At 43.3% G+C, this 14,930-nt stretch overlaps 1 protein-coding gene across 1 annotated transcript in view; it reads right to left on the bottom strand.

Annotated features, from left to right (window-relative positions):
• Positions 1-23: 23 nt before the first annotated feature.
• The window catches only part of grid2ipb (glutamate receptor, ionotropic, delta 2 (Grid2) interacting protein, b), a 35,311-nt gene continuing 20,404 nt past the window's right edge, over positions 24-14,930 (bottom strand). The window contains exons 11-26 of the mRNA XM_034559450.1: positions 14,612-14,746; positions 13,639-13,724; positions 13,211-13,361; positions 12,212-12,513; positions 11,947-11,991; positions 10,671-11,435; positions 10,073-10,234; positions 9,299-9,386; positions 8,632-8,709; positions 5,439-5,635; positions 5,198-5,353; positions 5,018-5,104; positions 4,791-4,920; positions 4,431-4,549; positions 3,259-3,423; positions 24-2,045 (exon numbers count right to left, since the gene is read on the bottom strand). Coding sequence (XP_034415341.1) covers positions 1,974-2,045; positions 3,259-3,423; positions 4,431-4,549; positions 4,791-4,920; positions 5,018-5,104; positions 5,198-5,353; positions 5,439-5,635; positions 8,632-8,709; positions 9,299-9,386; positions 10,073-10,234; positions 10,671-11,435; positions 11,947-11,991; positions 12,212-12,513; positions 13,211-13,361; positions 13,639-13,724; positions 14,612-14,746 — 2,738 coding nt within the window. The 3' untranslated portion in view covers positions 24-1,973. The remainder of the gene's footprint in view (positions 2,046-3,258; positions 3,424-4,430; positions 4,550-4,790; positions 4,921-5,017; positions 5,105-5,197; positions 5,354-5,438; positions 5,636-8,631; positions 8,710-9,298; positions 9,387-10,072; positions 10,235-10,670; positions 11,436-11,946; positions 11,992-12,211; positions 12,514-13,210; positions 13,362-13,638; positions 13,725-14,611; positions 14,747-14,930) is intronic.

The following is a 14,930-nucleotide window of genomic DNA, read 5'->3' on the forward strand; positions in this document are numbered from 1 at the left end:
CTACGGATGGTTTATATGTTTGTGTACAACCAATGACGGCAGTTTTTACTTTCAAGCATATTTCTTTATAGATCAAAAACGTATCCTTTATTTGAAAGCGTTGAACAAAACTTAAACGTTAAACATATGAAACGATTATAAAAGGGAGCTTGTAGGCAACCAATAAATAAACCTAACGTAACTATATTTACTTTAAACCTAAATATATCCAGGGAGGGGAAATGCTACCAGCTGCACATCTTAACATGAACTGCACCGACATGCAATTGTTTTGGACAAGATGCACCGTTACACACGAGTAGCAGCTAGGATTGCATTGTTTTACGAGGTCAGTCACCTCGTCAGCCGGACTGAAGCCGCGCATAAAGAATAAATAAAATGGTACATTTCCAGATGACACTCTTGAATAAGAAAAATAAACAAAGACACACAAAACAAATGAAAATGATGAGCTGTGCATAGCAAAAACTGTAAATGTACACTCGACAATAGTTCAACATAATTACAACACAGCTACAGGTATTCTGTACGTTAGATGAGTCAAGAGATCACCATGGCGACCAGAAAAGCAGGAAACTACCATTTACAACTTTTTCTTTGTTTTCTTTTTTTTCCACATGCATAATTTTTTAATGGTTCAGCAGCCGCCATCCTGTTGAACCCCGGCTGTGTTCAATAACACTCAAGAGAGGCAGCTCAGTCACAATAAAGCTGCCGCTCGCCTTGCTGTGCTGATAAAAACACCTTCTATGAAACGGATGCTTTTTTGAGCCAGATTTCCCCACATGCTCACCGTGGAGGGTGTTCTGAATAATGTTTGGCAAATACATATGTCATTGAATGAATCCATGCAAGCGAATGGCTGCTGACAGAGTCCACATGCCGCACACCGGCCGGATCGGACTGATTTCATTGGCTGCTTATGGTCACGATTGAGTCCAGTTGGCACGCGACCACCGGAGTCTACAAGGCCGACCCGTGTCTTAGCCAGTGAAGCCCACTGGTTTTCCTGGTCCGCAGTATGGTGGCCGATGGGATTCTTTTCTATGAACATGTGTTATTGTCATTTACGTTGCAAATGAAGGAGACCAAGTGAGGACATTTAAATTCTAGAAGCAACTTCAGAGACGATTGTGAAGTTAAATCACTCCTGAATACTTCATGCGGAGCTGAAATACCACTGAATTTGGAATTATTTCAATGATACCATCTCTTTGAATTTATTTTGGACGTTTCACAAATTCAGATGGAAATTTAGTAGTGCAGGGATCCCAGTTGCTGAGTGTGGATACATGACAGTATAAACCCCCCCAGATATATATTACTTCTAATGTATGGGGAGCAGTGAGTGCACCGCTGGAGGAACCGCTGGCTCCGTACGCGCCGACTACACTTGCTAATCACCTTGCTTCTAGATAACTGTCAGTCTACATCTACGCTTCATCTTTACAATTTTCAAATATGTTCTGATAGAAAATATAAACTTTATATTGTCATGTATTTAAACATAGTCATCTAAACATCCAGACCAGTTGTTTTTATTACTTACATCTCACTGTAATGCAGCATCAAGATGCACTGGAGCCATCGAAATGTGCATGGATGGTTTCTCTAACGTACCTTTTTACTATGTACTGTATGTAATGTTTGTATTAAAGATGTAAATAATGTAAAGACTGGTTTGAGTCATCAGTGTGCGGTGAGTTCCCGTTGACCTGTGGACACCTGAATGTTCCCGCTCTCCCCGGCACCTGAAATAACAGTAATATAGCAGCACGCTCGTTAGCTGTTGTGCTTATCTACAGATTAATACAGTGTATCTTCATCCGGTTTGCTAAAGCAGACGTGGTCTCTGTTCCCGTTGGGCTGAGTGTCTCCCTGTGTGTGTGTGTGCGTGTGTGATCTTGGCACTTTGGTTATGGAGAGCAGAGTGAAAACCGATCCGACCGGCCGTCTGGCTGCATGTGTTGCCTTCACCAGGCCAGAGGGGACGACAGCCTGGGGCTCCTGGGGTTGTCTGGAGTCTGGGTTTCAGTGAGTGCTCTCTGCAACACAAAACCCATAATCGCATGTGATTTATACTTATTTCAACATGTAATTTTCAGGTTTGGAGCACAGTTGGTTATTCCACAGACTTCGCAGCTTAATCCATTTAAAGCTGGCGTGTCATGAAAAAAACGTCATAGTATGGTATGCAATATAAATGTCAACATAAATTCTTAGAATGGTAAGCTATTAAATGATAAAGAAGTCAGTGTACGGGGGTAAAGAATCACATAGTATAGTTTGCCAAATAATAATATAATATTAGTAATATTATAGTATGTCAAAAACAAGTCATAAAAAGTCATGGTATATAGTATGCAACCAAAACATTCTTTAAAATAGTATAGCATATAGTTAAAAACATGTCATAGTATATAATGCAACAAATGTAAAAGTTAAAATGTCATGCAGTATCCTATAGAAGTGATTTTAAAAAGGTAATATTATAGTATGTCAAATAAATGTCATCATATTTGTATGCCATAAAATATACTTAAGTATACTATGTCATAAAAAGTGATTGTATAATATGCCAACAAATTTTATAAAGAAATATCACAATATATAATATTTATAAAGTATGTGATTAAAAAGACCTAACAAGTTATTGTAAAGTATGTCATGAAAGAAATGTCATAAATATTCCATAAAAATTGCAAAAATGTCATAGTATATATAGCATGCCGCAAAACTTTGAGAAAAAGCCATTTTATAGTATAGTATAAAAACATGACATATAGTATAGTGCAATAAAAATGCCGGAAAAAATGTCATAAGATAGTTATATAATGGCATAGTATAATATGGCATACAAATATGATGACAAAAAAAGAGTAAAACATTTGACAAAATAGTCACAAAAAGTCTCAGTATATGTCATAAAAAGTCAAAAACATCTTAGTATAACATGCCAACATTTTTTTATAAAAAAGTCATACTACATTGTGCCATTAAAAATTAATTACAGGTTATAGTATAGTATGCAGGAAAATGTCATGTAAATGTCATAATTCAGTACGCCATACAAATGTCATAACATGTCACGGTATAATATACCATAGAGAACGTCATCAAATGTCATTAAAAAGTAATACAAAAAGGTCATAGTATAGTATTCTAGATTTTAGTTATAATCTTGAATTAAATAATCTTAGAATACGTATCTTCGCTGCTTCTCTCGACACAGCTGGAGACAACAGTTCATTAGCTCACCTCAAACTTGCACACGAACTCGGCAAAGATGCCGAAGAAGGACTCCGTGTTGGCGGACTTGCTGTCCTCGCCGAAGAAGGAAGCCACCTTGGAGAACTCCTCCATCGCTTGGGTCTGCAGAGACTCCAGAGACTGGATTGCAGGATGGCTGTTCTCTAAGAAGCTCTGTGGGGTCAAAAGGTCACACGATGAAAGTTAGTACACATCAACGTCCGTTTACTCGTCACGAGGAGTGAAAACTGGACAATGTCTCCTGTGGCCCGTTTTATACAAACTAGAGGTGTTGGAAAGATATGTGCATGTACCATGCATGGAGATCTAACAAAAGATGTAACTGAACTGCCTTGTGGGAAATGTAGTATCCAGTGTTTTGGGGCTTGTACGACGCACTAAAAGTCAGGATTCTTTTTCAAATAAATCTCTCGTGATTCCCAGAACATCTAATGTAAAAAATGCATTAATCACGTGCCGAACTGTATTTATTTCAGACTTTAATGTAGCAAAACAAACTTGTTTCAGGATGTTTAAGTGTCCAATGATGGCTTTTACCTCCTGACAAAAAAAATACTGTTTCTAAATCATTTTCATTAACTGGCATGAAAATGATCAAAAGACATACAAAATAAATAAAAGAATAGTTAAAAGACTTTGTGGCATATACGCTTTCTGAGAGTTCAATGATAAACTCTCATTTTCTTCTGTTACGTATGAAGCTGAGTCAGGAGACAGCTAGCTTAGCTTAGCATACAGGCTGACGCGCTATATCTTGTTTGATTTGTCTGTGTTTTTTTTTTTACTGGGTTTGTGCCGGACAATTGACGCTTTTACACTTCAGCTTTGGTATGAATGAAAAAAAACAAGATATAACGTGTTAATGACTGAGCTTTAGAGGAGTAGTGTTACGTAACTTTGTACAGAGCCATGCAAGCGGTTTACCTCCTGTTTCAGTCCTTATGCTAAGCTAAGCTAAACCGTTTCTGGATTTTATATTTACTGTACAGACATAAAAGTGACATTGATCTTCTCAACTCACTCTCTAGAAAACTAAGCACATATTTCCCCAAACGTGTCCTTCCATGACACAACATGTCAGCAATCGGTAGCTTCCATCACCGAGTGTATGTACTACTTTACGTGTTATGTGTATTATATATTTAAAGCAGTTAGCGTACGCTCATGACGGAGGCAAAGTGGTCCTCGGAGGTGGATGGGACTTTCAGACAGGCCTTCCTGATGTCCAGGATGGTGGAGCCAAGGTCACTCAGCTCTGCTGTGATAACCCTCTGGTTCACTGAACACAGTGACATGGACATAGGAGGTTATGAATGACCAAAACAGAAGCCGTTATTAACACCCTACATGGTGTAATTATTCTAAAAAACGCAGCGAAATCAGTTTGAACGACCATGTTATTAAAGACAGACATTGAACAGACATTTGAACAAACAGCACACATCACAAAGCTGCACTTTGCTTCTAAATGGTTCTTTTGGAAGGAACAGCAGCGTTAAAGAGCTGTAACGTCACCGTACCCTTGGCGGCCAGAGGCACCGTTGTGAGGTCTCTGGAAAAGTTGAGCAGCTCAGGGAAGTGTTGGCACAGGGACTTGGCCAGAATGTGGAGGAAGGTGGACTTCCCGTCTACCGTTTTGGTTGTGCTTAGCTGCGAGATAGAAAGCAAGGAATGAATGAATGAGCCCCCACCCCCCCCCAAAAAAAACATAGTGAAGTTGAACGTAACGCAGGAGTTATTGCTGGACCTCGGCGAGGAAGTTGATCTTAAAGCTCGTCGTCCTGTGGCTCTTGGGCTGGCCGTTGTTGAGGTAATTCCCCATTGCGAGTACAAACTGTGGGCGAAAGAAAACAACTTAATGACCACGATGAAAATGAAAATGGATGGCTTCACATTCTTTTTCCCTCCCCCTTCTCTGGATGTTCACCTCCAGGATTTTGGCAAGTTTCTTGCTGCTCTTCAGCTCCACCGAAGCCTTGTAGATGTAATCGTACGCAACCTTCATTTCCTCCGTCCTCTCCTGCAGGGTGGTCTTGAAGTGGAGGCTTCGCAGACGGGTTTTATACTCGGGCACCATCAGCATCTGAAAGCCACAAATCAATCAGTTCGTTGACGATCATCCCGTCTCGATCGGTCCAACTCCGGCTGGGTGTTCTTTGTTCGCGTACCTGGAAAATGAACTGGTCGGGCTCACTCAGTTTGGCCGGGTCCTGTTCAAACTGCTCGTACTGTTTGACCTCTTCCTCGTCCGGGGCGTAGAGCAGCAGCTGCTTGATGTGAGCCGGCTCCAGCCGGTCGGTGGTCATGTTCATCAAGACCTGACGCAGCTCGCTGGCGGAGAGCTTCAGGTGGGCGATGAGGATGGCTGCAGAGGAGGAGGAGGAGGGGGAGGAGGGGGAGGAGGAGGAGGAGGAGGAGGAGGAGGAGGAGGAGGAATTGTCAAGAGGATCAACATGTTTCCGACACAACCTTTCATCCCCCTCGGATGGTGTGTAACTTTCCATCACGTATTATTCACATTTCTCACTAGGTTTTTTGTGGTGTCAGATTGATTATTAAATCCCAAATGAGTATCCAGTATGACGAGAATGAAAAAAAACTAACTTGTAATACAGGTGTGATAATAGCAGACGTAAACCCATCATCCACAGCATCATTTAGTATAGTCTACATAATGTAACAGGGCCATATCTGCTTGTCTTCAGAAGAGACTTTGATGCCTTTTGCCAAAATTAGATTTCAATTTTACTTTTTTATTTGTTGCAGTATGTTATTTACACATGCAGTTAAGATATTATCACTGAGGAATAAATATCCCAAGATGTACCACTTGTATACAACTCAGTCTGTTAACAACAGAAACCTAAGTAAATTAAATAAATGAGTATTTCATTTGTATTTAACAATGTATTTGGCTTCCAACATCAGCGCATGATGTTTATTACTAAACTTTAATAATAGTTGCAATTGAAAATAGAATGGTCCATCATGCAATGCTGTAAATACATCTATCAATAGTGTCAGCTGTGGTTATTTGCTCAAAGAATATCAGATCTAATTTTGTTCTTTGAGCTCAGTTTAAGGATGACCTTATGTTGGATAAGCGCTCTTATTTTGAAATAAAGGTTAAATAAGTTAAACTGCCTTCAGTGTTTATATGATTTGCTGAGTGCTGATCGTGTGATAACAGTACACTCTTATTTTGAAATGAAGGCAACAGTAGTAGAGTTGAGAAAATGAACAGCATTCATGAGTGCTGTGATTGCAGTAAAATAAGGTAGGTGTGCTGGGAAGCCACCCAGCATGCACTGGGGCAATCGATCCAACGTAATAACACAGGTGTCATTTCATGTGTTCATTTGTTCTGCATGTGCTTCACAACATTCCCACACGATCATTACTGTGTAAGAGCTAGAAACTACTAGGAGTGATGTTGGTGCATGATCATGTTCAGAGATACCACTTTTTAATAAGCCATGAAGAAAATGATAAAGAAAAAGTTAAATTATTATTAAACCTAAAGTGGAACCTCTTGTTTTTGGATCACCAAGTGAAGACACATTTTCATCATGAGAACATGGACATTTATTCTCTTAATCACAAGAAGAAGAAGAAGGAGGAGGAGAGGATGACGGCAGTCAGTATCGGGGCAGCAGGAAATCACCGCTCTTAATATGGAATTAAGGAAACATGGCAGCAAGAAAGACATCTTACAGAAACTAATACAGCAGGTCAACACAAACCAAGTACAGGATTAGTGACAGTTAGCTGGATCATGATCAATAACTCCATACATTAACTCATTTACAGATACAAATGGCTCTCTTTGTTTGATTTATGATGGAAGAGTGTTAATAATAATTGTGATTTTAGATGAGAACATGCAGGTTACTGAGAAATCATTATGATCTGATGATGAGCTGTTATCACAATGTTTTCACAATAAAAGGGTTACCTATACATGATCAAATATACAGAAATATAATAAACAATGCACAACAAAATATAATTTGAAATAGTGTCGGCAAAAAACAACAACTGAAAGATTCTGACCGTTACAAATGGAATTTGGCATTTCATTTGACGAAATGGGAATAACTCAAACGTAGTAAATGATTAAATGCAGAAAGAAGAAGAATTGTGCAATTAAAGCCGTTTTTACTAAGGTTTCATTTTAATAGCATGCTTCTCATCATCCCCGAAAGTCTCTTTCATGTTCAATTGGAACCGTCACCCATCATGCACCAACATCACTCGCAGGTTAACTGTATTCACTGGTAACATCGAACTATTTAACAGTGATGAAAGTGTGGAAACATTGTGCAGCACAATGGAGAAGATAATAACACCAGTAACAACGCAAGAACACACAATTCATGTCTTGCCCCAGTACATGCCCAACGTTTCCCAACACACCTACCTCACCAAACTGCACTCACATGATCAGCAAGTCATATTAACACTAACCAGGTCTTCTTTTTCAAAATAAGAGCGCTCAAAGAACCAAATTAGCTGTATGAGAATTAAGAGGATCATTTAAGCCTGATAAGAGCATGTCAGCCTAAATATAGTTAAGACACATTTGAAGAACAACATACTGCAAAAAAAAATAATAAACTCCTCAGTCAAGACAGAAAAATGACAAATAACCTTATTATTCAACACAGTGCATCAAATTCACACCTGCAGCCTTTTAGTAGTGATACACATAATATAATGTCTGTTTACTGCTCCATCATTTACATTAAGTCATAGATGTCCATCCACATCACGCCAACAATAATGTGTTTCTCTGTACAGACACTTTGAGTAGAAAAGCTTGGTGGGACAAAGCTCATCGTATCATCACCACAGACCTACGAGTGTAACCTGAACTGGACATTGCATAGTGTTTGTAAATTTCCCAAACTGACAAAAGAAAGTCTCACGTTTATTGGGTAACGGAGGCCGCTGTTGCTGTTGTTGGATGTGTCTTGGAGTCTCTACACTCTGATGTAACCTCTCATTATCCAGCATGACAACTGGTGTCCTTTGCATTGAGATTAAGAGCGCTGTGAGACCCGACACCGAGTCGGGTTCTGAACTTGTGCTCAATGTTTTTGAAATACCATGTTTCTATGTGACAGTTGTGTGGAAAGTGGATGCGTTTTACTTGCAGTCATAAAACATCGTCGGCAGAAGAGCATCAAGTCAATGGAGAAAATCAATCTCAGTGTTTTACATTTTAAGATTATATTGAGTCAGTTCGGCGAACGAAAAAAATACAGTTATACCGTTACACGTGTCATTTTGCCGTCGTCTCACAGACTTGAAACACGACCTTTCAGGTGTGACGGTCGGCCTTGTTTTTATGGTACTCACAGGCGTTGTAGGCTTTCTTGTGAGACAGAATCTCCACCACGTCTTTCTTTTTAAAGTTCTCTGGCAAGAAGGCCGGCTCTGGAGGAGAGACTGGTAATATTAACAACAGTGTGAGGATGTGTTCTCCAGGCACCGGGGGTCTCTCTCTCTCTCACACACACACACACACACACACACACACACACACACACACAGACACACAGACACACACACACACACACACACACACACACACACACAGAGAGAGATGTGGTAGGTTGATGGGTTAATAACACAGCTCTGCCATGTGAGTCACCAGAGGCCAAAACGTACATCTACAATAAGTGATAGTACGGTGTGTGCGTTTCCTTCGGCAGAGCTGTGTTATTACGGATCTCTGTCAACACAGGAGAGGAGTGGGGCGTTATGGTGCCTTATGGAGAATGGATTTGATGAACAGGTGAGTGGAGCAGCTCCATAACAGGTTATGCAGAACATCATGACTGTGAAGGTACAAACAAAACAGGAGACGTCAATAGATACAACACAAATATTTACTTTCACTGTAAAACGAGTCCTCTGCTAACGATTGGACTATCACTGTATGACAGTAAGCATGATCTATATAAAGATATGACGGTGACAACGCAGCATGAGAAAGGATGACCACTAGTACACAACGACTTACTGGATCGCCGTTGAGTCCCAAAGTGCAGATCGAGGTCCAAGAACTTCACCATGTCAGTGAGCTTGTCATAGTCCGAGTCCTCTCCGAGCTAAACGTAGACACAAGGACACACTCTGAGGACACAGGCAAGGCTTTATTTATTTATTTAGTTTACACAATTTTCTTTCCCATCTGAGAGGGTTGTAAAGCGAGCCCAAAGATCCACCATGTATTCTATTTACAAATACAAGATTAGTGGGTCCATGATGCCATGACTCATCAGAGACACGAGAGACGAGATGAGTAGGCCTCTCCAAATATGAGAGGAGAAATGTAGGAGGAGTGACAAAATTCACAGCCAACGTGCAAAGATTCACAAGTAATCTTACTGTATTTACTGTATCTGAGCTTTCAGACAGAGCCAATACAATTCTCTTTTCTTTTCCATCACCAATTATCGAAGACCAATTGTGGTGGTGGGGCGTGGTTAGGCTCAGCTGCAGAGGTGAATTGGGGGAGTGCGCTCAGGGAACGGTACCAGGTGGAGGCCTAATTGGCCTCAGCTGGGTCTAATGATTTGCTCTTTATAAAATGGCAGTAGGACGGAAGGAGGGAGAGATGGACGTTGCCGTGACGGGAGCAAAGTTACGGACACAGGAGGGCGCTCAGGGGCAAGGCCGAAGAGCACGACTGTCTCCCAGCAAATAAAGATCCGTAACCAAGTTCGAGTCTCCTGTGTTTCTGTGCTAGGGGGGAGGGTAACACAGACCTGTTACACCAATGTAATGGACTCACCTGACCCCATATCGTTCCCTCAGAGTTCTCCACCTGCTCCCAACGCAGCCTCTTCACGCTCATGTGGTTGGTGTCCGAGGCGTGGTGGCCCGGCTTGGGCAGCGGAGACGGGTCACAAGGTGGAGGAAGGGGTGGAGGCGGTGGAGGCGGGGGAGGCGGTGCCTTGGAGATATAAAGGACATTTTATTCTTCTACTATAGGACAGATGCAACCGCTCACAACTTACATTTTCACCAAGAGATTTTGTAGCATTTTGGTGTTGGAATCATCTCTCAATCCTCCCATTAGACATGAAAGATGAGATCAGACTCAATATTGCAAACCGATGTTTCCACAGATGCTGAAATGTGCTTGAGATTTACCATCTTTTTCATGTTTTGTGATTTTATTTGGATTTCTTTAACTGTGTGACACAAGCAAAGAGAAGGGTATCTGCCAAAGGATGCAGTGTGGTCTTTGTTCTGTCAATCTCAAGGCCTTACACGCCAAATATTGCATCAAACCTTTAAAGTTATGTTGCTAGGCGCTCACTGTTGTGGCATCGCTGCACACATATTCATCCTCATGTTTTGAAAACTACGGTAAACGTATACATTACCTGTTGTGACGGGTGTTCCTGTCGTGGGGTTTCATAGGTTTTAGTGTGACTGGGGAGGGTGGAGTGAGAGGCCGGATGCTTCGAGATCAGCGAGGAGTCCGCGGGGCCTTGGCTCTGACACTGGGACGAGCTGTGATCCTGGAGGGACGGCGGCAGCGGGCCCTGGTAGCTGTGTTGGTGGTGGAGCAGGTGGTGTCTCTGGAGGACGAGCTGGCTCGGCCTCAGCTGCTGGGTGGAGGGCTGGTGGATGGGCTGGAGGATAGGCTGGGGCTGGCTGAGCTGCCGGGGGAGGTAGCAGGGGCGAGACGGTTGGGAGGAGCGCAGGGTGGTGGTACCCAGGGCGGTGTGGCTGTGCGAGAGGCGGGTCGTGTTGGTGCTCTGAAAGCGCTGGTGAGTATTCTCTGCTTCTTCTCTGGTGGGAAGCACTTTGTTTAGAGGAGGGCGGCTGGACAGAATGGTCCTCGGAGGGGGCGGGGGAGGGGGGATGATGGGGTGTTGAGGCTGGAAGGGCATGCGGCTGCGGGGCACATGCTCAGGGGAGAAGCGGACCGGCGGGACGGGGTCAGTGAATTGGACAGGGGGCGGTATCAGAGCTTGGAAAGGCGGGGGCGGCGGGGGGCTCTGGGTGGGGGGTGGCGGGATGGGTTCAGATCCTGAGGAGTAGGAGGGAGAGGAGGCCTCGTCGCTGCTACTCTGGTCCTCACTGCTGCCACTGCTGAGCTGGCGAGGCATGAAGCCCAAGTCCTGGTCCTCCTGGAAGCTCATCTGGAGGGAGGAGAAGTACACCATCAGACCTGAAGAACACAACTCGACGTACTCTAACGCAAATAAAAACATTTTAAAAAATGCATTGTGTGGGCTTTATTTATTTATCTTGCTTATCAATCTGGATCTGCAATCTTTCTCTTTTTACCTACTCATGGGGCCGAAAAGTCATCAAAGACAACAACATAAAATAAAATAACCTCATTTTAAAACGCATGCACTTAATATATTATCAGTGACCCAACCCATCTATTTAAGGAACACGAGAACTGCAATCGAATAATGTGAAGTTAACTGTAAAATACCAAAAGTAATACTAAAAGAGATCAGTTTTACGAACTCAGGTTATTGTGTACAAAACGCTGCTTTCCCCACAAACACCCCGACGAAGAAGTAACAAGGCTGTAATGTTTGTTTGATGATTTTTACATCAGCCAGCACCTTCAGATACAAACTTAACCTTAGATAAAATTAGACTCTACGGTGTAACTGAGTATCATGTTTTACTTACAGGCACCCCTCTTCTTCTGAAACCATGACAACCACCTTGATATATCTGTTCATGTGACACAAGTGTTCATTGTAGCGTACATTAGAGCTGCTCTAATGTAAACATGCAACACTACAACGTCATTACTTCAGTCAAATGTGAATTTGCGTATTATTTGATACAAAAAAATGCACAACAGCAAGATTGTCTGTAAAATCAAAGCGTGTACTCTTAAGTGTGTCGTCCATAATTACAGAAGATTAGATTGGAGGCGGGTCTTCCTCACCTCCTCGTAGTCGTTCTCCCTGGGTACGAAATCATCCACCAGAGTGACCCGGTGGCCCAGCTGCTCGCTCAGAGCGTCCAGGAACTTGTCTGTGTCCCGGCTGCGAGGCGGGCGGGAAAAGGTGAACAGCTTCTTGCGGCGGGTCAGCGTGCCGGGGCCGCCGTCAGAGGGCTGAGGGGAAGCGGGGGGGCTTTCCAGGCTGACGTAGGGGTTGGAGTCCACGCTGCTCTGGTGGTGGATCTCATACACGGGAGTGGGGAGAGGCTCCTTCCAGGACAGGGACAGGCCGGATTTACGACTCCCTGCAAAGGAGTGAATCAAAGATGGGTGCTTGTGGTCAGCTGCGCTGCATTCGGCGCTCACGCTGCGGATGCTTCGTCCAGAGAACTTTTAAATGACTTGTATATTATGCTACTTATTCCCTCGAGAAAGTATGTGCGACATTCTTGGCCCTGTTGTCGCCTTAAGGATCCTTTCGTCTGAGAGGTTACCATGGCAACAAAAAGATCAAATGCAGGCTCATGTGCACATATTTAGATGTTCTAACATGAACACGTGCAGTGGTTCTCATGCCATGTTCACATCGGATTGGTAACAAACTCATTTAAACACTGAAAATGACTGAAACACAAGGCTGCAGATGAGAGGAAAGGTTCACATTACTAATATATGTTTAGGAGGTCAGTGGATCTAATGCTGTGTTTGTTACCCGTCATGACCAAATATACATCACATCAAAGTTTCCCCATTCTGCAGCTTGTATTTACAGCAAATCTAGAGTGTCTTGAACATGGCATCATTCATGTGCTATTGAGGCTCATGGTTGTACTATATTGGAATTCAATAATTTACTCTAAAAATGCATCAAGCCTAAACGGCACATGGTTGTGAACCACTGATGAAAACATGTGCCTGGGAGCACGCGCACATTGTGCGTGTGCGTGTGTGTGCGTGTGCGTGTGCAATTGTGTTGAGGCATGTGTGTCAGCCCCAGAGTACCTTTGAGAGGGGGCAGAGTGAGGGGGGAGAGTGAGCGCCCGTAGGCCTCAGTCTGTCCCGGGCCCTCTGGTTCTGCTGAGGAGCCGCCATGCAGTGGCGACACACTCTTCCCTGCGTACACGTTCTCCAGCTCCGTGTACACCCCTGTCATCTACGGGTGGAGGCATGATCAGCTGGTTAGCACACGATCGCTGCGACACATTCGCTTTGAAGGTCTGTTTTTTTCAAAGCGTGTTTTTTTTAGAAACAATTTGCACACCACAGGTCAACTGCAACCAATAATCAAATTGTACGGCCACGCGTTAAATTGCATCAATTACCAGCAGACCTTCAAATGATGTGAGGCCAGAGAGCACAGATACCATAACTAGCATTCAGAATGCCAGTTGCTGAGAAGCTAGGCGCTGAAAAGCTGCAGTTATACCTACATGACTGAGGTCGGGGGACTCGGGGAAGGAGGTTCCGTCTCCTGACTGCCTCTCCTCCGGGCTCCCAGATTCCTCCACATGAATTCCTAAAGCACAATAAGGCATGAAGAGGAAGACATAAGCCTCCTCCTTTCATCCACCCCCAGACAGGAGAGAGGATGAAGCAGAGAGGACCAGTGCAGAGCAACAAAAGACAAAAGGTTGGCTCCTGGTGCAGGAGTTAGCAATGGCAAAGGGAGAACAGTGGAAACCATGAATGAAATGTGCTGGAAATAAACACTGTATGTGCTTCCAACCCGATAGCTCGGGGGGCATCGTCGAAAAGCACAGATGAGATATGGAGTTAATGTATGAATGTATGATGGCCATGGTCATGTAGCGTTCAAATATCTGCAGACGATTTGCTGAGCACACCTCTTTTTCAGCAACAGTCTAACAATTACACACATTCCTGGGAGCTGTGAGAACACAGCCTCATTACGGAGCTCTGAGCAGTTCAACCAGAGCGACTGGTGGGTTCGATGCCCAAAGGAACATAAATAGGACAGTAACTGCTGCAGGAAGCTCATTAACCATCTCTACACAGATTACCCTTGTGCATCCGGGGATTGTAACCCAAGACGAGCAAAATAACCCACTCACTTTACAGCCGTTGTTAAACCTGGAATAACAGATCTTTCTTTGCAGCAGAAACGTGTTGTGAACAAAACACTGACGAGCACGACCTTTTAAGTTGATATAGTGAGAATGTTTGAATCTCAGCAGAGCTAGTCAGCTAGGTTTTAAGACAAACAAATAACTATGAAATCTCTGTTCAGTTGCGATTGTCTTAATTTTGTTAACATTTTTTGTTATAGAGTGGAGCTGGAAAGCTTTTGAAAACCTTGATTCAACCCTGTGGAGATTACACTGATATGGAGCGACAGGACAGGGCAGTAAATCCTTGCTCTGGCTGTTGTCATGTGCGGCGTACCCATTCCCAGGTGAGTTCCGATGATGCAGTCGTCAGAGCTCCTCTCCCGAACGATGCCGCGGTACGACGTGCCCGTCACGCGCATGGAGCTGCTCCTCCGGTGGTGCTCCGGGCCGACGTCAGGCTCCAACACGGCTGCGTAAACACACACACGCGCACGCGTTTTTGTTGTCAAAGCTAAATCGTGTACAGCTGCTCCTTTGCGCCGGTGTTAATTATAAAGAAACAGCCTCACGGTACATCGAACGCGATAATAAAAAGCTTGACTTTCAATTTCATCAGCCATTTTTTAAATGATATTGTTTTCTACTTGACACGA

The sequence above is a fragment of the Cyclopterus lumpus genome, chromosome 19, assembly GCF_009769545.1.
Source record: "Cyclopterus lumpus isolate fCycLum1 chromosome 19, fCycLum1.pri, whole genome shotgun sequence".
NCBI lineage: Eukaryota > Metazoa > Chordata > Actinopteri > Perciformes > Cyclopteridae > Cyclopterus > Cyclopterus lumpus.